We start from the raw sequence: 20,426 nt of genomic DNA, 5'->3' as shown, positions 1-20,426 counted from the left end.
GATGAAAAAGAATTATACCATATATGAATAATGAAATATGAATGCTAATGTCGAAACCGGATTTTAGCCCCAATTATGTTGTAAAGATAAAAGAACGCCCAACGCTTTGTGCAACTTTCAGGAAAACAATAGAATTTCTTTCCCTCTTTTGTTCCGCTCACTAATTGTCAGTGAAATAGAGCTTCTTCAATCGGATTCAATTATTGTTTCAGTGGTAAAAGTCAGTAAAAGTTCAGTAACATCAAATAGAACATCAAAATCGAGGAATCTTATTAAAGACTACAGTATATTTTACGGTATATTTTGAAAATGAAAAAGTATCTTTCGGTATATTCTGAGGGTCGTATATTTTATCGATAATTCGGCGGTCACACTGCATCCAAGAGATAATAATTAATAATAATTAAAAATAAGCGCATCATAACCATGTCAGCGGCTGGTAGAGTTGATGACGAGGCGACAACGCTACCAGCTACACAGGAGCCACCATCCTCAGGCCCAGCGACGCCAGCGGTGGCCGAAATAGCCGCATCCAGTGTGAGTAGCCCTCCCCCTTGGATGCTCTGTGTGTTTTTTCTCTCCCCTTGTCCCTTCGATTTGCTGACGACGACGGAAGACACGTCAACGTAAGGCGATCGGGCCCTGTTATCGCTTTTTATTTACATTTGCGCTGTTTGTTTTCTCTCTCTTGTTGTTTTTGTTTTCTGCATTAATAATGGCTTCAGATTCGTTCGGGTTTGGCCGAGCTGGAGCTGAGATCTTCGCAGGTCCTGCAGCGACTGGAGAATGTAAAGACAGTGCCCGGAGCGGTTAGCCCGAAAGCCAGTGGCAATGCCAATGATGTCGAGGAGGAGCAAGATCCGGAGGCGGAGGCTGAAGATTCGGATCAGCTGCCGTTCACACAGCTGCGTCCGGAGCATCGTGTGCCCTCGGATATACTGAAATCGTTGGAGCAACTTGTGGCCTACACGGACAGCGACGATGATCCCGAGTTCCCGCTGCCGGCCCTCGACGATGTCTCCCATTTGGCGCTCATCTCGCACAGCATTGTGGCGTATCTGTCGCATCTGGACAGGCAGCAGCTGCTGCGTGTGACCAACAGCATATCGGGTGATGCCACACGCTGGCTGGGGACACTGTTCCACTTTAACAATCCGGCCAGCAGCTTTCATGCGGACAATGCCGATGCCATCCTGCGCACCGTCCGCCTGGCCATTGTCGCCCGCTGTCCGGGCTATCTGGAGGGCGGCATACCGGCCCTGGCCCAGCCCTGCTTCTACATCTCGGAGAATACGACACCGGTGAGGCTGCAGTATGCCTGCCGCCAGCTGGGCATACCCTTAGACGCAATCAAAATCATACCCGAGCACAGTCAATACGGCACCATGGACCTGACGCAGCTGCAAAAGCAAATCCAGTTGGATTTGTCGGCCAACAGGACACCGCTGCTGGTGGTGGCCGACATTGGGGCATCACTGTGCGGCTACGTGGACAATCTGCAGCGTCTGCGAGACGTGTGCAAGCCGCACAACATGTGGCTGCATGCCAGCGGCCATGGCCTGGCCGCACTCGTTTGCGCCCAAAGCCAGAGCCAGGGCCACGTCGACGATGTGCTCCATTCGATGGCCCTGAATTTGGGCAGCTGGCTGGGCGTGCCCAGTCTGCCGATTGTGCTGTTGCATCGTCCACTGCTGAACAGTGCGCTGAGTGCCTTTGAATCCGATCCGATCCTGTCGCGACGCCTCAACTCGTTGTCGCTGTGGACGAGCCTGCAGGCGCTGGGCCGCAAAGCAATAGCCGAGCGCCTTCATGTGGCATTTCAGACGTGCAGTATTCTCTTCGAAATTGCATCCAAGTGTGAGGGTATACGTGTGCTGGTAAGCAAACAAACGAACGAACGAGACAAGGAGAGAGAGAGAGAGAGAGATCTTAACTGTTTTCCATGTTGTCCCACAACAGAGTCACACACCTGGCGCACAGACGGGTGCCTCGCTGTCGGATATTATACAGAGCCCCTTCGATGTCAATACCTTATTCGATGCAGCTGCACCCGTGGTGGCCTATCAGTTCGATGGCAGCACAACCATTCCAATTAGCGGCAATCTGGAGGCAGCCGAACGTGAAACGGCGGCCACGGGTGGCCTCAAGCCCCTGGAGAAGATCAATAATGCTTCCTACTTTGATCGCCTCAACTCCTGGCTGGGCCAGACCTTGCAACGTGACTGCCCCAATGTGAGTAGCAATCGAGTGCTGTCCCTCCCGTTTCTATTTGCCCTTTCCCCCTTACCCTTTATCGCTTTAGTTTGACTTTGAAGTGATTGAACATCCCACACATGGCAGCTGCATTCGCTATTGCCCCCTCGAACTGGGCCTCGGGGAGCAGCCGCCCAGCTCGGAGAATTTGGAGAGCTTCGCCCAGAGCCTGGAGGCACATGTGGACATTTTGCGAGCGACCATCAAGCACAAGGCACGTTTCATTTACCTTGTGGAGCGCAGCGAGGTGTTGCGTCTCGTACCGCTGCCCGAATGGGCGGGCATGGGCGGTGTTCGCTTTGTGCCCGAAAGCTGGGAATCGCTGCTAACGGATCAGGCCAAAACGGAGCTAAACAAGCTAAACATTGACTTGGTTGAGGCTCTCAAGTCCACGGATAATGCCTTTTCGCTGGGCGAGGGCACCGATGGTCTGATTTGTGTGCGCTTTGGCATGGTTACGCACGAGACGGAGGTGGAGGAGCTGCTCGATTTGGTTGTCACTGTGGGCAAGAGTGTGCAGGAGAATTCGCGTGTATTGGACACCATGTCGGAGATTGTCAAGAAGGTAAAAAGATTCCTAAAAATATTTTAGTTCGAGATTCACTCATAACTTTTGTATTTTCTCAGGGCATTGAAGCTGTCACCGCTGATCTGCAACGTGAATCGGAGGAGAAACTCTGGCAGGAGGGCATCCTTCGGCATGTGCCCGTTGTGGGACGTGTCTTCAACTGGTGGTCACCGCCAGCCAAGGAGTCTGGCATCAAGGGACGCAGCCTCAATCTAACCCAGGGAGTTGTCGAGAGCACTGAAAATATTTACAAGTGAGTTAAAGGCAGAGTTAAAGCTTACACTTTACAGTCACTACAAATTGTTTGTGCCTCTTGCAGATACCACATGCAAATGACTGGCGCAACGGCTCATCAGCTGCCGGCGAATCGTTCGCCACCAACACCCATGGTGCAGACGCCAGTGGGCGCGACAGCCACGCAACAGCAGCAGCCCGTCTTTCCCACTGTGGAGCCAGTGTCTGGTGGTTCGGGTGAGGAGGGTTCACCCAATGGCCACGAAACGGTCACGATAGGCGCTGCACCGGCCACACAGAATCATGTGGATCATGCACGAACCGTCAGCCAGAGCAGTGCCAGCTCCTCGGTGGTGCCCGAATTGGTGCCGGCAAACAGTGCAATTACACAATAATAATAATTAAAAGCAAAAAGCAGAAAGCAGAAAGCATAAAGAAGAAAGGATAACTTAACCTAGGCTACAGGCACAGCCAAAGCCCCAAAGCCCGCACAGCCGCAGGCTTCATGAATTAACTTCTAGAGCGAAATTAGGCCGCAAAGCAAAAATATCAGAGGACAACGACAAAAATTGATGACAAGCAGCTTGGCACACAGCAGTAACGCAGAGCTAGCAGAAAGAATATTATTATTAATATTATAGAAGGCTGGCTGGCATCTCTTACCCCTCAAACAAAAATCCAACTCTTAAACTTCAAACAAGAAGATTCCAAAGATTTTTCTCTTAAAACAAATTTGAAAAGCAAAAAGTAAAAAGCAAAAAAATCCATTAAATTTGCTATCTGTATGATATATTTATATATATATTGCTCCTATTCCCATTGATCTTATACAATTCTATTTTATATAATTATTATGTGTACTTTATTCCGAGATCATTGTTGTTGTTGTTGTCAGAAAAATCGTGCGAATAATTCAACAGAACTAACACGTGGGTTGACACGTGTTCTTCTATTCCCTTTCCCTTTTTTGTTGAATATATATTTTATCTCTTTTATTTGTATTTATTATAACGATGCAAGTACCTTTGAGAAAGTTTTATATATATTTATGTATATGTATATGTATATGTATATGTATATGTATATGTATATGTATATGTATATGTGTGTATTTATGTGTATGTGCATATATATTTTAGGCAATTGTTCAATGTTCAATAATGTGTGGCACTAAATTGCTCTATTCTAATTTTGTAAGAAGCTGAATAAGCTTAAGAAATGAAAAGAAACCACAACAAAAAAATATACTTAAAAATAAAATATATATTTATTATACAAACAAAAGATGCTGCTATAAAGAAGAAGAAAACAAATTCTGCACAAAATATTTATATGATAAAAGCAACAAACTAAACAAAAACAAAAACAAAAACAAGCAACAAAAAATAACAAATAAATTGTGTAATAATTTAGACAGAAAATTGGTGGCCTTTTTCTTCATCGCTATCTTCGCTCTACGAGTATCTATACTGCACCACTTAATGTTTTTATACTAATTTATCATATCTAATCTTATCCCCCGGGCGGGTGTTTATCACAAAATCAAAGCTAAACAAATTTGTTTTCGGTTTTTCTGGTGGTATTTTCAATTACGATTAGACAATTATTTTATAGCCTCAGATAGCACGATTATGTGTGCAATTTTCGGCTGAATTTGGGGTACACTCTTCATAGATAAATTATTTGTGACTGCATAAATGAAAACCCGACACAGACAATTGACTCTTCGTACAGTTTGCTCATCCAGCAGCTACATTTATCCCTTAAGTGAAAATTAAATTAGTTTCATTTCCATTTCAAATCTTACCAAACATTTCCCTTGCCGCTTTTCCCATTCAACAAAAAAAAAAACAAAAACAACATTTCTCCATCTAATGCAATTAAATTTTATATTTGTATTTTATTTTTATTTAATATTTTTGTTTGGTTTGGTTTTAATTTTTTTAGCGCTTTACTTTGTTGCTGCTTTGCTTTTGAAAGAAATTTGTTGGGGGTGGCTTTGTCTTGATTTTTCCATTTCCTTAACTCTTTCTTGTGTTTTTTATTTTTTATTTGTTTGTTTATTTTTATTCCAGACATTTTTGACCCAGCCCCGCGCGCCCAAACCATTTCGGTGCCAATCCGATAACGTTTTTCTGGCTTTCTGGAGGCACACCCTTATTTATTAAATTTTTTTCGTATTTCTTTTTTATATTCCTTACACGAACTTTCAATTTTTTCTTATGACTTGTTAGATTTAATTTTTTTCGTTTTGTTTTGTTTAATATGCAACTAAGCGGTTCCATTTTTTTAGTTTTTTTTCTTAATTTTTTTGCCATTGTGTTCTTTACATTTTCTTTAACTAGTTTGTTTTGTTTTGCATATACATACCATATAGAGTATATATGTATAAGTATATATGAATGTGTGTATGTATATGTTGTACAACTCTCGATCTTATGTTGTGTTTGTCGAAAAAAAACGTCGCTAACTTCGTATTTTCTTTGTGTATTTTTTTGTATGCTTTCTTCTTCATCTTTTGTTTGTTTTTGTTTTTTTGTAATAACTACAACGCGTACGATGACAACATTTAACACAGAAATATATTTACGAACTAATTGTATAATATTTATTTATATTTATAGATGTATATATTTTAATTGTATTTTTGAATTGAGACTCCGTGCGAAGGGAGTTCTTTTCTTGCTTTGCTTTTGTGCTTCTCTTTTTTGGTACTGTCTCATTATGGGATTACCTTTTAAGGATTTCAATTGATTTCTTTTTGTTGTTATTATTGAGACTTCACCTCACCCCCACCCCTCCCGTTGGAGTACAAAATCTCCACCAAAGAGGATTTTTCTTTATCTTTTTTTTTTGTTTTGCTGTCTAACATATGTTTGTATTTTTTGTTTGTTTTATATTTCGTATAATAAGCGAATAAAAAAACTTGATTAGTTTGTCTTTACACGATCTATACATATTTACTTTTTAAAAACGCTCCTCCTTTCTGGTTAAATTTTGTTCATATATTTTTTACAATTTAATCAATTTCCATATTAAATGTTCAGTGGAGTTTGTTTTTTTATGTGAATATTATATGTATGTATATAATATAAGTACCTATATAGCTAACGGTTTGTGTAAATCTTGAGAACTTTCGCTGTTTTTTGGTTTTTTTTTCCTTTTGTGGGCAGTGTTTGGGTTCCTTTTTTTTGCCTTAGTTGATTGGCCTCGGTTGACGCTTCGTTGGCCTCTGGTCTGGTATTGGGAATTCCTCTAACAGGAACTCGTAACTCAACTCAATCCTTCCCCCCTCGTTTGCTGGTTGTTTGTCATACATATGTAACTAGCTATATTTCATATTTTATATTTAACTTCTTACCTTTTTTCTGTGGGAGGAAAGAGAGTTCTTGTTTGCTTCTTGGTTGGTTGGTTGGTTGGTTGGTTGGTTGGGGGAGGACAGTACTTTCAGTTTTATATTGCTATTCGGTTCCAATCTAAATCTCATTACTAACTGGTTATCGTTCTTGTTTCGCTATGCTAGACTCGTACTTGTGTTGCCCGCCTTTGGCTTCTCTTTTGTTTAGCTACCAAACGTCTATACTTTGCTTATATATTTACTCGTATTTATTTGTTGGTTTTTTGCGTGTGTGTGTGTTGTTTTGTATAGTTGTATATTTATATGTGCTAAGTTGTATGTATAATAAATGCATTCCATGTTAAGCTTAGGTTAGATACACAATAAAATCGCAGGGGGGGAATCAAATCTGTCTATCCATTCGATTCAACCCCCAGCCAGTCTCCAGGCGATCCATCCACAAGTCGTTTTTGATCAGCCGGACGACGCACAACCCAAGACGCAGGACAGAGTCGAACACCTACAACCACCATCAATCATTCAAACATAAGTTTGTTGGTGGATAGTGTGGGGGCAGCAAGGAATATCATTTAGTAGTTTTACTCGTTGTACAAAATCATTCAATAGAAATCAAAAACTGTCTTGACTAAGTGCTTCCAATGTTGGTTTGACTAGAGGTAAGAATATCACACATCACTCGCTACTACAAATAGTTCAGTGAATCAGTTTTAAATGCAAAATTCTGTTTAAAGTAGGTGCAAAACTTTAAGACTTTCGATCAGTACGAATCAATCCGCAGCTCGCTATTTTTTACAAGAAGATTGAGCGAGAGAGAGTGTTTCGTTCGTTTTTGGGCGAGCATTTTGGAACGAGTAAGCTGAGGAGATTATTAAATAATTAAAAAATTATTACAGCACATCAACAGATTTTAAGGATTTTTGCTATGCTTTAAGGAAATATAGGAATCTTGAAGGATTTGCCCCCACACACACACACACACACACACATACACAGATGCCCAGTGGATCAAATCAAACGCTCGACAAGTGCCATAAGTACCTGCGAGTATACAAAAAAAAAGGTTTTCGCTAACTTTCAACTACATTTTCGATTCCTAGAACTTATTAACTACAATCCGAATTCCCATTTATTTTTCTCGTGTCTTTATAGGTTACTATTTTGTATATTACAATACCTTATACTTGTCCCCATAATTGCTGTCTGTGTCTGTCTCTTGGCTTCTCTATATAAGTTTTCTTTTTCGGTTTTTTTTTGTGTGTGTGTTTTCTAGCGATTGGTAAAAATATGCTATTATCAAAAAGGAATAACCGTGTTGTCTTTATAGACAGACATATATGATTTCATAGATCGTGTTGATATATGTTACATATATGTACTATATATATATAGGTATATAGTATATAGTTAAGTATATAAGTCAAATATCCAAATATGCACGAGTTTTTGTCTGTTCTTTCCGTATGTCTGTTATGTCTGTCTGTCTGTCTATCTGCCTATCTGTGTGCGTCGTTTATAGTGTGTAATATTTATATTTATATCCTATGTAGATGTAGTTATAGTGTATAGTATATACAAAAGTCGAATTTGTGGGCTAATAGCTTGCAGTTTTGCATAGGATGCATAAAGAAGAGGATTCCCGGTTTGTAGGATTACGATTTACGATTTACGATAAATGCAACAAATTAAGAAACAGGAACAGTCGCCGCTCCATCATAACCCACCCCTATACCATCCCATCTCCATTTCCTCGCGCCATTTTTGTCTCTCTGTCTATAATACAAAAAAGTCTAGAAGTAATGTCCGCTGGAAGACGCCTCAAAATTCAATGGCCCAAGCCCAAGCCTATTGCCATTCCCAATTCTTTGCTTCTCCTTGTCTCCTTTGCGTTCTGCTTACAGCTCGGTGACCGCATAGTTGCTCTCATCGGTTATCGCTGGCGGCGGTGGCGGCAGATCATCATCATCATCCACTGTGTTGTTGCCCACGCCAGCCGCTGTGGTCACGCTTCCGCCGCCATTGTGCAGGACGGCCACCAGACCGCCATTGCCTGCCTTCCCGTTGGCCGCCTGACCCATGCGTGCCTTGGGCGGAGTCGCCTCCACATGGTGTGCTGTTTGTGCCTCAAGCGGTGGCGGTGGCAACGAGGTGTCCTCGCTGCTGTTGTTATTGTTGGGGCCACCATTTTGCAGACCCACAATGCCTCCAGCGACTCCACCGCTCTCGCTCAGCATTTGTGTGGGCTGTGCCAAGGGCGGTGGTGGTGATGTGGGCGTGCCAATGCGAGGCGGTGGTATGGCTTTCATCTGCGGCGGCAACTTCATCGGCGGTCGTTGCAGCGTTCTGCAGATTTAAAGGATAATAGTGAAGCGTTAGAGACGCAGATTGCAGGCGATACCTACTTGGAATAGTTCTGATGATGCGCCTGCTGCTTCTGCTGATAGATGGACTCCACCTTGGGCTGCTCCGCATCCTTGGGTATCTCCGGCAAGGGACAATTCAATATCGATGGCTTGTACTTGGGATCAAACTTGCCGCCCTGTCTCAGCGTGGAGCATTTGTAGATTTGCTTATCCCGATCGTAGATGGCCGTGTCCATTGCAGTGCTAATGGGCACCACATCAGATTCGGGTTGCTGCTGATGATGCTGCGAATGCTGCTGCTGGTGCTGCTGCGAATGCTGCTGAGGATGTGGCTGGTGCTGCTGTGGCGACTTGAGCTGATGCAGCTGCTGCTGCTGCTGCGATGGTGGCGGGGGCTGGGCATGCTGCTGCTGCTGCTGCTGTTGGTGGGGATTGGGTGGCGGCACTACACTCGGATGATGATGGGCTGGTATCTGTGGTCCAGCCTGGCTGTTCTGTCGACGCATTGTGGCCAAATTTGATACATAAATGGAACCCTGGCTGACGGCCACCAGCGGCTGATAGATCGAGTGCGGATTCCCATTGGCGGCCAACTGTGGTGCCAGATGTGCCGGTATCTGCTGATAGATCTGACTCTGGCCCGGCGGCAGATGATGCGGTGCATGATGGGCCTGTGCCGCTGCTGCTGCCGCTGTCGTATAGGTGCCATACTGCTGGGCCTGTGCCTGTGCCTGAGCCTGCTGCTGATGGTAAATGGCATGCTGATGCTGTACCGCAGCGGCCACGGCGGCAGCCGAATGTGAATGCGGATGCTGATGCTGGTGCGGATGCGGGTGTGGATGCTGATGTGGATGATGGCAGTAAATGGGTTGGGGTCCTCCCATTTGTTGCTGTTGCTGTGCCTGCTGCTGCTGCTGATGCTGTTGCTGGTGCTGTGCCTGCTGCTGGGCATGCGCCTGTGCGGCCTGTACCTGGGCCTGTGTCGTTGGCGGCATATTGGCGGCGAGTGCGGAGGCGGCGGCGGCTGCTGCTGCGGCTGCTGCTGCTGCGGGGGGTGGCGACGGTTTTCAGTAAAAGTCATTGGCTTCCAAAGTTTTGCATTGTTTGCTTAGGGTTGCATATTTACCATTATTGGGACCTACAAAAAGTCACACACAACACACATTTTTCAATTAGCAAGGCGGATGGAGGATACGGATGTGGATGCAGGATGCAGGATGTGGTTAGTCGACGAATTTCAATGCAACGATTGGACGATAGATGGGCGCAAGAGCATTGCATGTAACGAAAGATCATACAAAGAAAAATAATGAGAACCGAATTGAGCTATGGATAAGAGGATTGAACGCCCCTTTGGCAGTGCGGGAATAATTCTGATCACTTCTGCCACGGACTGCAGCTACCTGTCAGCTATGGGAACTACAAATGTTCATTCGATTTTAGTGTCAAATCTGTGAGAAGCTGTTTCAAGTCGATAAATCCGACTTCTTTTGAAAAACCATTTACATGCATGTGCATGATAAATGATAGAAACTGGAAAATCACTTCTGCCACGGATTGCAGCTACGTGTCATCTATTGGAACTACAAATATTCATGGAATTTCAGTGTCCAATCTGTGAGAAGCTGAAAAACTTCTTCTGAAAACCCATTTGAATGCATGTGCATGATACATGGTGGACTCTGGAAAATCGGAAAGAAACATTTACTAAACACTAAATTGAAACAATAACAGGCCAATTATGGCCACCGTTTCAAAGCTCAATTCGATTCGAGGGCCTCATTGAGGCTCTATAAAATAAGATACAGCAGATAGACAGATAGATAGAGAGAGAGAGAGAGAGAGACATGGTTTGTGGGGGTTGTGGGTGTGTGTAGATTGTTTATGGATGGGGTGGAGGGAGGACACTGATGCCACGTGATTGCCACTTACCAGTCATGTGGGTGGGGCTGTGATTGTGCGATGGAAGTCTGCCCAGCGTATGGGTACCCATGGCTCGCATATTCTGCTGGATGTGTGCATGGGCCATCATCTCGTGCTGCTGCCGCTTGCTGGGATGTTGCAGTGTGTGCGAGCCGCTGATAACCGGCGGACTAAAGTGCCTGCAATGACAGTGCCGGATGCACAAAGATCCAAGGAGACACACAAAGAGAGAGAGAGAGAAAGAGAAAGAGAGTGGGAGAGAGAGAAGAGAGAATGGAGGCGGGAAACGGGTGGGTTCAAGCTACGGCAGGACACGATTGGGGTGCAGAACACCCAAAACTAATTTTGGGGCGCATCACCAACCCAGTGCATCGGCCAAAACATACCCATTATGATTGCGCGGCAATGTCCGTGCAGCATTCATCATCTGCTGATGATTCTGCGGTGCCGGATGCGATATATACGACGGCTCATCCACCTGGGCATAGTCATTCCGCTTGCGTATGTAGATCCATGTATGCGAGTCCACCCACACCATAATCGTAAGGAGTATGGCCGCAATGAAGCTGGCGATCAGCATTAGCACCAGTCCCAGCAATCCTCCCTCGCAGAGTCCACGGGCGGCTGCCAAAAAGTTATGATGCACCGCCTTGCAGTCAACGAGAGCTGTTAGCTGGGTGAGCAGCCGTTCGCTGCTATTCAGATCAGCATTCACAGCGCCCAGCTTTGGCTGCAGGCCGGACGACTTGAACAGCACCAGGGAGATCTTCATCACGGTGGCCATGGCACTGCGGGCATTGTTCAGCGAATTCTGTGACTCTCTCAGACGTTGGGTGAACGGATTCGTGTGCCCCGGCTCGCATTGGGTGTAGTGCAGCAGAACGTTTGTGGGCAGGTCACGGGGGGCTGTGGAGACGAGGAAGTCCGCTGGGCTGATGCACAGATCGCCCACAGCCACCGAGGAGGACAAATACAGGCCGGACATCAGCCAGGAGCCAGTCACGGCCAGTAGACCGCAAACGCTAAATAATATTAGGGCGCAGCGGGAATGCCTGGCCACGCCCACCAGCAGCACAGCACATAGGACAAGGAGAAGCGCCAGTGTGGCCACTGTGCCCGGCCAGCGTATCAATTCCCATTGGTCACCGCGCTGCAAAGACAGGAGGCAAAAAACAAAAGCGGGGAAAGCGGAGTAAATATTTAGAGGTGATTTTTCTCTACAGAGGGCCTGGGACTTACCGTCAGAAAGTGCGTCATGGAGATACCCATGAGGGGTCGTCGTATATCGCTAGCTGCATTCGTGGCTAGGGTCACATTGCCCTGGACAATGTTCAGCGAAACAAAGAGCTTGGATAGGGCCGTTTGATTGGATACCGGTTGATCGAAGATATCCGCCAGCTCCACCAGCTGCGGCCTGATGCGATTCGTTAGCGTGTTCTCCAGTATGTGCGTCTGATTCCTGATGGTTGTCACCAGATTGTCCACCTTCCGTCCGGCTGTGAGCACCTCGAGCAAACCATTGTGCAGATCATCGTTGCCGTATAGGCCCAGGCCGATGGCGGCGCAGCACATCACAGTCACAATCGAGAGGGCCACCTTTAGGCTGGTTATCGAGTGGGCCGGTCGGGGTTTACGGTCGCAGCATCTTGTCATCAGATAGAAGAGCAGCCCCAGCAGCGAAACGATGAGCAGCGCCGCTGGCACCGATCCCAAGATGCCCAAACTCTGTGCAAGCGAAAAATCCAAGGAAATATTGAAATTCGAATTGGAATTAATATTGGTTTTTTTGTGCCCCAGTTGATTTTCTCTGTTTGCTCACCTCTAGGTAGATCTCATCGTTGGGCCGGAACGTGCTGTTGATCTTGTGGAATGTGATGTTGTAGTGGGGCAGGGCATGGAGCAGTTTGGCTATCACCGGGACCTTATATTGATCCGTAAACTCGTGATAGTCGCCCATCCTGCACGACTCTTCTCACTCTCTACTGGTTGGGCAGCCCCTCTATAACGGTTTTGCTCTCGCACTCCTTTGATTTCTCTCTCCTTCTGAGCGTGTATTTGGGTGCGGGGAGTCTGAGTGTGTGCGTGTGTGTGGGATGAGTGAGTTTCCTTACTCTTGTGTCAGCTTTTCACCCCCCCCTTGCTTTTGTTGTTGGTGGGTTTGGACGTCACTTCTGACACGCTCTACGTGCTCACGGGGCTGCAGCGTTTCCTAACCTCTTGACACCAAATCCAAATTGTTGTGCACTGTGTGTGTCGTCGTCGTCGTCGGGGTGGGGTAAATTGGGAGTAGAGCAAAGCAGAGCGTTGGAAAATGTGTGTGTAAGTACGAGAAGATTTAATATGCAAAAAAGAAAACGGAGAACAAATGTGGAGAACGGGGCATCTTCCAGCTCCAGCTGCTTGTGTTTGTGTTACCGTAAATCTTGCGGTTCTATCCAGAGTTGTACTTTTTGCAACTACATATGCATGTATGAACATATCTATGTATGAACTTCTGTATCCCGTTAGCGTTTACTGGTAATGCCTCACCTTTAATAAGTAAAACTTGCCTTCACCGATCTACAAATTTACACTTTTCTCTATCTCTCTCTCTCGCTTTCTGTCTGTCACACACGCACACACATCAGCGGGCACCTCAATGAACCAAACGGTTCCTGCATATACACACACACATGCTCACATACAGTATGCGTGGGCGTACGCATGCCCATGTGTGGGCATGGCCTTAATTGCTCAATAAGTAGGTTGCCCGTTGCCTCTTGTACGCCCTCTTTGATGCACTTTAATTAAACATTATTTTGTTGCATGTTGCATTCTTGCTTTACCGCGTTTTACAGACTTCATCATTTGCACACCCTAGAAAAAACGTTTGTGGTTGGCGTCTCCGCCTTTATTCCTTCCTTCTTATTGATGATGCTGCTGCGGCCTGGGCAGCGCAATAGCAATTTTGTTCACTTGTCTTCCTCTTCCTGGCAGCCTGCCGCAGCAGCCATCCCCCAACCCATGTTTCTCATCCTGAAGCCAGCAACAAGAACAACAGTAACGGTAACAGGAGTGCTCGCTCTCTGGCCTGACAACTCTCTCACTGTCGCTCTCTGGTCTTTGCTCCCTATGCGCGCACTCTTGGTTTGCTGTTTTAAAAGTATAACTGTTGTTGTTGCTGCTCCCATTATTGTTGCCTTTGTTTGTGCTATTCGCTCTCTGGATTCGCTCTTTTTCTCTTTCGCTTGCTCCCTCGCCCTATGTTTGCGACTTCGTGAGTATATGGGTGCATGTGCGTGTGTGCGTTTATATATCTATTGATTAAAAGTTCACTCTGCTTCCTTATTCCTCCTTTGGCAAAGTCGTCTAGTTTCATGCCGAACCGAACACACCAACCACGCACTCGTAATTGCTGCGCCCACTTCTCCCTCATCCTTTACTCCTCATCTCTTCTCCTATTCTCTTCTCGCTCACTGACTGCTGCATCGCCTGGAAATGCAACATTTGTGTAGTTTACTCTTAGGGGTTTCCATGGATATTACAACAAATGCAATGCAACAACGAACATACATATTTACATAGACAATATTTACTTATGTAGTTGCAATAGTAACAGCAACAACGTCACGCACAAGAACATACATAGACAACACTTACGAAAACATGCACCCGCCCTCGTCTCGTACTGCTGCAATTTATGTGCGTTCAAAATCACTTCAAAACCAGAACAGTGAAGGCATAAATTAAAGTTCCACCTTATTGGGCGTCAAGTGTTTTAATGACATTTTTGAATTCCACTTAATCAAGCAAAAAAAAGTCTCAGTTATTGGCAGGGACCACCCAAATGGGTACACAATTTTTCACAACAAACAAAGCTTCATATTCCCCCATATTTCCACACAGTTCTCCGGGGGCTTATCAAGAACGAGCGTACCGACGAGTCCGAGTACACCGCATCCCGCTGATTCGAAATGATTATTACTTTTTATTTCACTTTTAAGCGATAAACCCTTGGCCTTGACATTTCCATATTGTTAAGCACGCTTGATTTGTCTTATTGTTTAACTAAAAACGTTTCTGTGGCTCTTTTTTGTGTTGTTTTCGGTTGAGTTTTAATGAAAGGAAACACGAGCAGGACCTTCACATTCCGAAGACTGGGCAAAGTATGAAAATTTTGTGTCGTTCAATTTGGTCGGTCACACCCTCTAGATTATGCATACGATGTTGATATGCCGTTGAGGCACGTTCACTAGTTCACAGGATAAAAACAGGAGACTCGACTCGACTCACGACCCGACTCTACCGATTCGACAGACACCCAAAACAGGAGAAGCTCTCAGTGCGGTGCGTGCGCAAGTTTCCACCCTCCCCGTGGTGTTGCCAGGGCTGCCAGGCCGATTCTGATTTCTAGTTCAGTTTACACAGTTCAATTCATTTTATTCAGTTTACTGAATAAATACTCTTTGATCACTGTTTGTCATTGGCTGCTGTTTACCCTCTCCCGTACATTTGAATGCGTATTTTTCGATTAAGTGCACCAACGGATTGGTTTGTCAGCCCTGGCACATTCGAATTTCTAGTGGTGGACTATATTAATAAACTATTGAATAAAACAACATGTTTCAAGAAGTGTTTTTTAAACAATAAATTAAAGTTTTACCTTTAATTATATGTATAGAATTGATGAATTGAATTTATTTACTCCTATATCGTCCACAATATATATCGATGGCAGACTGGCATCACTGACAGTGCTGGTGAGAGTCTCAAGTTCCAATCAATGCAAAAACAAGTCAAGTGTTGGAGATCTATTTCAACGAAAATTTGTGAGTTTCATTCTTACTCACGTAACGTTTTATGCTAAGGTTTTTGGTTGACATTTTTAGTTGTACCTTATTTTGCACAAAATGCAATATAAGGAAGTCGTGAAAACTAGCCAGACTAGGGGAAATTGATTGATGAATTGGATAAAATAACAGTTTTAAAGCTGAGGGTCCTGGCCAGCTCGTATCATTGAATGGAATAGCAAAATCGAAGAAAATTATTTAAGATTTACGGTATATTCTTCAAATGAGAAGGTATATTTCGGTATATTTTTGAGGGTCGAGCGGTATATTTTATCGATAAGTCCGCGGTCACTCTGGTGACCAGGCCTCAAATTGGATGACTATTTTTGATTGAACCTTGTTATTTATGGAAAATCTAAAGAAAATGAGAACTTAAAGTGGGTGAATCTTGTAGAAAATTGATCAATCTATCGGATAAAATTAAATGATCAGTGCTGCGGATGCTAGCTAGCTAGTAATCCCAAGCCGAATTGAAAAAGTCGTGAAAATATCAAAACGCAATCACATCATCATCATCACCCAACCAACACACATTCCCCTCAGTGGGGAAATAGGAATAACAAGAACAGGGGCCCTGGCCAGCAGCAGCTTGTCGTGTCGTCGTCGTCGCCCGGAGTGTAGTCGTTTTATAAATCAATTTTTATGTGGATTTTATCAAAATGAGTGTCCTACCGTTTGTACGCGGTGTTGACTTTACCAAAAATGATTTCAGTGTGAGTATTCCTCCCCTGTCTAATGCCGCGCCCCTGAGGGGCCTGCCTGCCTGCCTGCCTGCCAAAAACAGGTCACAAAAAAAAAAGAGATGAGAGAGAAAAAAAAGATCTATGACGGGCAGCAGCTGGTGCTGGCGATGATTGATACCTCTGACTGATGGATTGATGGTTTCTGATTCTATTTTTTTGTTTTGCGACTTGCAGCGAACATTCCCCAGCTCCATGCGGCAAATGTCGCGGGTGCAATGGCTTACACTGGACCACACACAGCTGCAGGAGGTGCCCGAGGAGTTGGGCCAGCTGCAGAAGCTGGAGCATCTCTCCCTCAATCACAATCAGCTGGAGAAGATCTTCGGCGAGCTGACAGAGCTGACCTGCCTGCGTTCATTGGATTTGCGGCACAATCAGCTGCGCAACAGCGGCATACCGCCAGAGCTGTTCCACCTGGAGGAGCTAACCACGCTGGATTTGTCGCACAACAAGCTAAAGGAGGTGCCCGATGGCCTGGACAGGGCCAAGAATTTGATTGTGCTGAATCTCAGCCACAATCAAATCGAGTGCATACCCACCCCGCTGTTCATACACTTGACGGATTTACTCTTTCTCGATCTGTCGCACAATCGCCTCGAGACCTTGCCACCCCAGACGCGACGTCTGACCAACCTGAAGACCCTCGACTTGTCGCACAATCCGCTGGAGCTGTTCCAGCTCCGCCAGCTGCCCTCCCTCCAAAGCCTCGAGGTGCTAAAGATGAGCGGCACACAGCGGACGCTGCTCAACTTCCCCACCAGCCTGGACAGTCTGGCCAATCTCTGTGAGCTCGATCTGTCGCACAATGCGCTGCCCAAGCTGCCCGATTGTGTCTACAATGTGCCGACGCTGGTGCGGCTCAATCTGAGCGACAATGAGATCAACGAGCTCAGCGCCAGCATGGAGTCCTGGCAGCGCCTCGAGTCGCTCAATCTTTGCCGAAATCAGCTGACCGCCCTGCCCGCCGCCCTCTGCAAGCTGTCCAAGCTGCGGCGTTTGTTTGTCAATGACAACAAGTTGAATTTCGAGGGCATACCCTCGGGCATCGGCAAGCTGGGCGCCCTCGAGGTCTTCTCGGCGGCCAACAATCTGCTGGAAATGGTGCCCGAGGGCGTCTGCCGTTGCGGGGCCCTCAAGCAGCTGAATCTCAGCTGCAATCGTCTCATCACACTGCCCGATGCCATCCATTTGCTGGAGGGACTCGACCAGCTGGATTTGCGCAACAATCCCGATCTGGTGATGCCACCCAAGCCGAGTGAGGCCAGCAAGGCGACCAGCCTGGAGTTCTACAACATCGATTTCAGTCTGCAGACGCAGCTGCGGTTGGCCGGAGCCGCTGTGCCGCCCTCAATGCCCGCTGCAGCGACGCCCAAGGATTCGACGGCGCGCAAGATACGCCTGCGACGTGGACCGCGCTGTGATGGCGATCAGGATGCGGCCAAGGTGCTCAAGGGCATGAAGGACATTGCCAAGGACAAGGACAACGAGGCCGAGGGTCTGCTACCAGATGATGGCAGCGGCAAACCCGAGTCACTGAAGCCCAAGCGCTGGGACGAATCACTCGAGAAGCCCCAGCTGGACTACTCCAAGTTCTTTGAGAAGGAGGATGGCCAACAGCCGGGCCTCACCATCTGGGAGATTGAGAACTTTCTGCCCAACAAAATCGAGGAAGTGGTCCACGGCAAGTTCTACGAGGGCGACTGTTACATTGTGCTCAAGACACGCTTCGATGACCTGGGCAACCTGACGTGGGAGATTTTCTTTTGGATCGGCAACGAGGCGACGCTGGACAAGCGCGCCTGTGCGGCCATTCATGCTGTGAATTTGCGCAACTATTTGGGCGCACGCTGCCGCACGATACGCGAGGAGCAGGGCGACGAATCGGACGAGTTTCTGGCCCTCTTCGACACGGAAGTCATCTACATCGAGGGCGGACGCACGGCCACGGGCTTCTACAACATCGAAGAGATGATACACATCACGCGGCTGTATCTGGTGCATGCCTACGGGGCGACAGTGCACTTAGAGCCGGTGGCCGTGGCGCTTGAGTCGCTGGATCCGCGGCACGCATTCGTCCTGGATCTGGGCACACGCATACACATTTGGCTGGGCAAACGCTCCAAGAACACGCTCAACTCGAAGGCACGCCTCATGGCCGAGAAGATCAACAAGACGGAGCGGAAGAACAAGTGCGAGATCAATGTGGAGCGTCAGGGCGAGGAGACGGATGAGTTTTGGCAGGGGCTGGATGTCACCGCGGAGGAGGCAGCCGCACAGCCGCCACAGGAGCATGTCCCGGATGACTATCAGCCGGTGCAGCCGCGCCTCTATCAGGTGCAGCTGGGCATGGGCTATCTCGAGCTGCCGCAGGTGGAGTTGCCCGAACAGAAGCTCTGCCACACGCTGCTCAACAGCAAGCACGTCTACATCCTGGACTGCTACACGGATCTGTTTGTGTGGTTCGGCAAGAAGTCGACGCGACTGGTGCGTGCGGCGGCCGTCAAGCTCAGTCGGGAGCTCTTCAACATGATGGATCGGCCGGAGTGTGCGCTCGTCATGCGCGTGCCCGAGGGCAATGAAATGCAAATCTTTCGCACCAAGTTCCTGGGCTGGGATGAGGTCATGGCTGTGGACTTTACGCGCACAGCCAAGTCCGTGGCCAAGACGGGCGCCAACCTAACGCAGTGGGCGCGGCAGCAGGAGACGCGAACGGATCTGGCGGCACTCTTTATGCCACGACAATCGGCCATGCCGCTGGCCGAGGCCGAGCAGCTCGAGGAGGAATGGAACTACGATCTGGAAATGATGGAGGCCTTTGTGCTCGAGAACAAGAAGTTTGTCCGCTTGCCAGAGGAGGAGCTGGGACACTTTTACACGGGCGAGTGCTATGTCTTTTTGTGTCGCTATTGCATACCCGTTGAGGAGCCCGAGGCAGCGGGAGAAGATGTGGAGCCAGCAGCAGCAGCGAGTGCGCCAGATGACAGCAACCCAAAGTCACCGCAGCAATCGCAGCTGATGCAATCCCAGCCAGAGGATGAGATACAATGCGTGGTGTACTTTTGGCAGGGACGCAATGCCGGCAACATGGGCTGGCTGACGTTTACGTTTACGCTGCAAAAGAAATTCAAGGCCATGTTCGGGGAGGAGCTGGAGGTGATGCGCATCTTTCAGCAGCAGGAGAACCTCAAGTTTATGTCGCACTTCAAGCGCAAGTTTATCATACACACGGGCAAGCGCAAGGATAAAGCACTGACAGCCGATGGCAAGGCGCCCGTGGAGTTCTTCCATTTGCGCTCGAATGGCGGTGCGCTGACCACGCGACTCATACAAATCAATCCGGATGCAGTGCATCTAAATTCGGCCTTCTGGTAGGTTCAATTCACGCACAAATACGCTTTTAGTTAACTTCCATGGTCTGTCCCTGCAGCTACATACTCCATGTGCCATTCGAAACGGAGGACGAGTCACAGTCGGGCATTGTTTATGTGTGGCTGGGCAGCAAGGCATGCAACGAGGAGGCCAAACTGGTGCAGGACATAGCCGAGCAAATGTTCAACAGTCCCTGGGTGAGCCTGCAGGTAAGTCCACAGAAGTTCATTCAACGACAAGCGAACACAACTCCGTGTCCCCCCCTGCAGATTCTCAACGAAGGCGACGAGCCGGAGAACTTCTTTTGGGTGGCACTCGGCGGTCGCAAGCCCTACGACACGGATGCCGAATACATGAACTACACGCGTCTGTTTCGCTGCTCGAACGAGCGCGGCTATTACACGGTGGCCGAGAAGTGCGCCGATTTCTGTCAGGATGATCTGGCCGACGATGATATCATGATACTCGACAATGGGGAGCATGTCTTCCTGTGGATGGGGCCGCGCTGCAGCGAGGTGGAGGTGAAGTTGGCCTACAAATCGGCACAGGTGTACATACAGCATATGCGGATAAAGCAGCCCGAACGGCCGCGTAAACTCTTTCTTACGATGAAGAACAAGGAGTCGCGACGATTTAGTAAATGTTTTCATGGCTGGAGTGCCTTCAAGGTGTACATTTAGGCCTAGGCCGGGGGGTGTGTTGTAGTGGCTGCTTGACAGCTGCCGTGACAGTGCAGCAAGAAGAGCAGCCATGAACAGGACAGAGACAGCCAGCCAGCCGCACAAACAC

General features: G+C 47.2%; 3 protein-coding genes across 7 annotated transcripts; 2 read left to right on the top strand and 1 right to left on the bottom strand.

Moving 5' to 3' along the window:
* Positions 1 to 365: 365 nt before the first annotated feature.
* Positions 366 to 3,664, top strand: LOC117588460 (pyridoxal-dependent decarboxylase domain-containing protein 1). Its single transcript, XM_034279748.1, has 6 exons — positions 366 to 537; positions 726 to 1,877; positions 1,960 to 2,232; positions 2,303 to 2,818; positions 2,881 to 3,074; positions 3,141 to 3,664. The coding sequence occupies exons 1-6, from the start codon at positions 427 to 429 to the stop codon at positions 3,448 to 3,450; spliced, it is 2,556 nt and encodes an 851-aa protein (XP_034135639.1). The 5' UTR covers positions 366 to 426; the 3' UTR covers positions 3,451 to 3,664.
* Positions 3,665 to 5,901: 2,237 nt separating this feature from the next.
* LOC117588629 (protein tweety) lies at positions 5,902 to 15,067 on the bottom strand. 5 transcript variants are annotated; one of them, XM_034280057.1, is made up of 8 exons: positions 14,969 to 15,067; positions 12,516 to 12,940; positions 11,936 to 12,421; positions 11,083 to 11,846; positions 10,706 to 10,875; positions 9,900 to 9,911; positions 8,813 to 9,818; positions 5,902 to 8,753 (listed from the first exon to the last, which is right to left on the bottom strand). In XM_034280057.1, exons 2-8 carry the CDS (start codon positions 12,651 to 12,653, stop codon positions 8,306 to 8,308), a joined length of 3,024 nt encoding a protein of 1,007 aa, XP_034135948.1. In that variant the 5' UTR covers positions 12,654 to 12,940; positions 14,969 to 15,067; the 3' UTR covers positions 5,902 to 8,305. The 5 variants fall into 5 exon arrangements, with proteins under 5 accessions (XP_034135948.1, XP_034135945.1, XP_034135947.1 ...); XM_034280054.1 differs by having other exon boundaries at positions 14,336 to 15,066; XM_034280056.1 differs by having other exon boundaries at positions 14,661 to 15,066.
* Positions 15,068 to 16,003: 936 nt separating this feature from the next.
* Positions 16,004 to 20,407, top strand: LOC117588628 (protein flightless-1). Its single transcript, XM_034280053.1, has 4 exons — positions 16,004 to 16,238; positions 16,443 to 19,636; positions 19,696 to 19,846; positions 19,907 to 20,407. Exons 1-4 carry the CDS (start codon positions 16,185 to 16,187, stop codon positions 20,315 to 20,317), a joined length of 3,810 nt encoding a protein of 1,269 aa, XP_034135944.1. The 5' UTR covers positions 16,004 to 16,184; the 3' UTR covers positions 20,318 to 20,407.
* The last annotated feature ends 19 nt before the right edge of the window (positions 20,408 to 20,426 follow it).

The sequence above is a fragment of the Drosophila guanche genome, unplaced genomic scaffold, assembly GCF_900245975.1.
Source record: "Drosophila guanche unplaced genomic scaffold, DGUA_6, whole genome shotgun sequence".
Lineage (NCBI taxonomy): Eukaryota > Metazoa > Arthropoda > Insecta > Diptera > Drosophilidae > Drosophila > Drosophila guanche.
The sequence above is the reverse complement of the archived record's forward strand: the minus strand, read 5'-3'. Positions and strand labels throughout refer to the sequence as shown.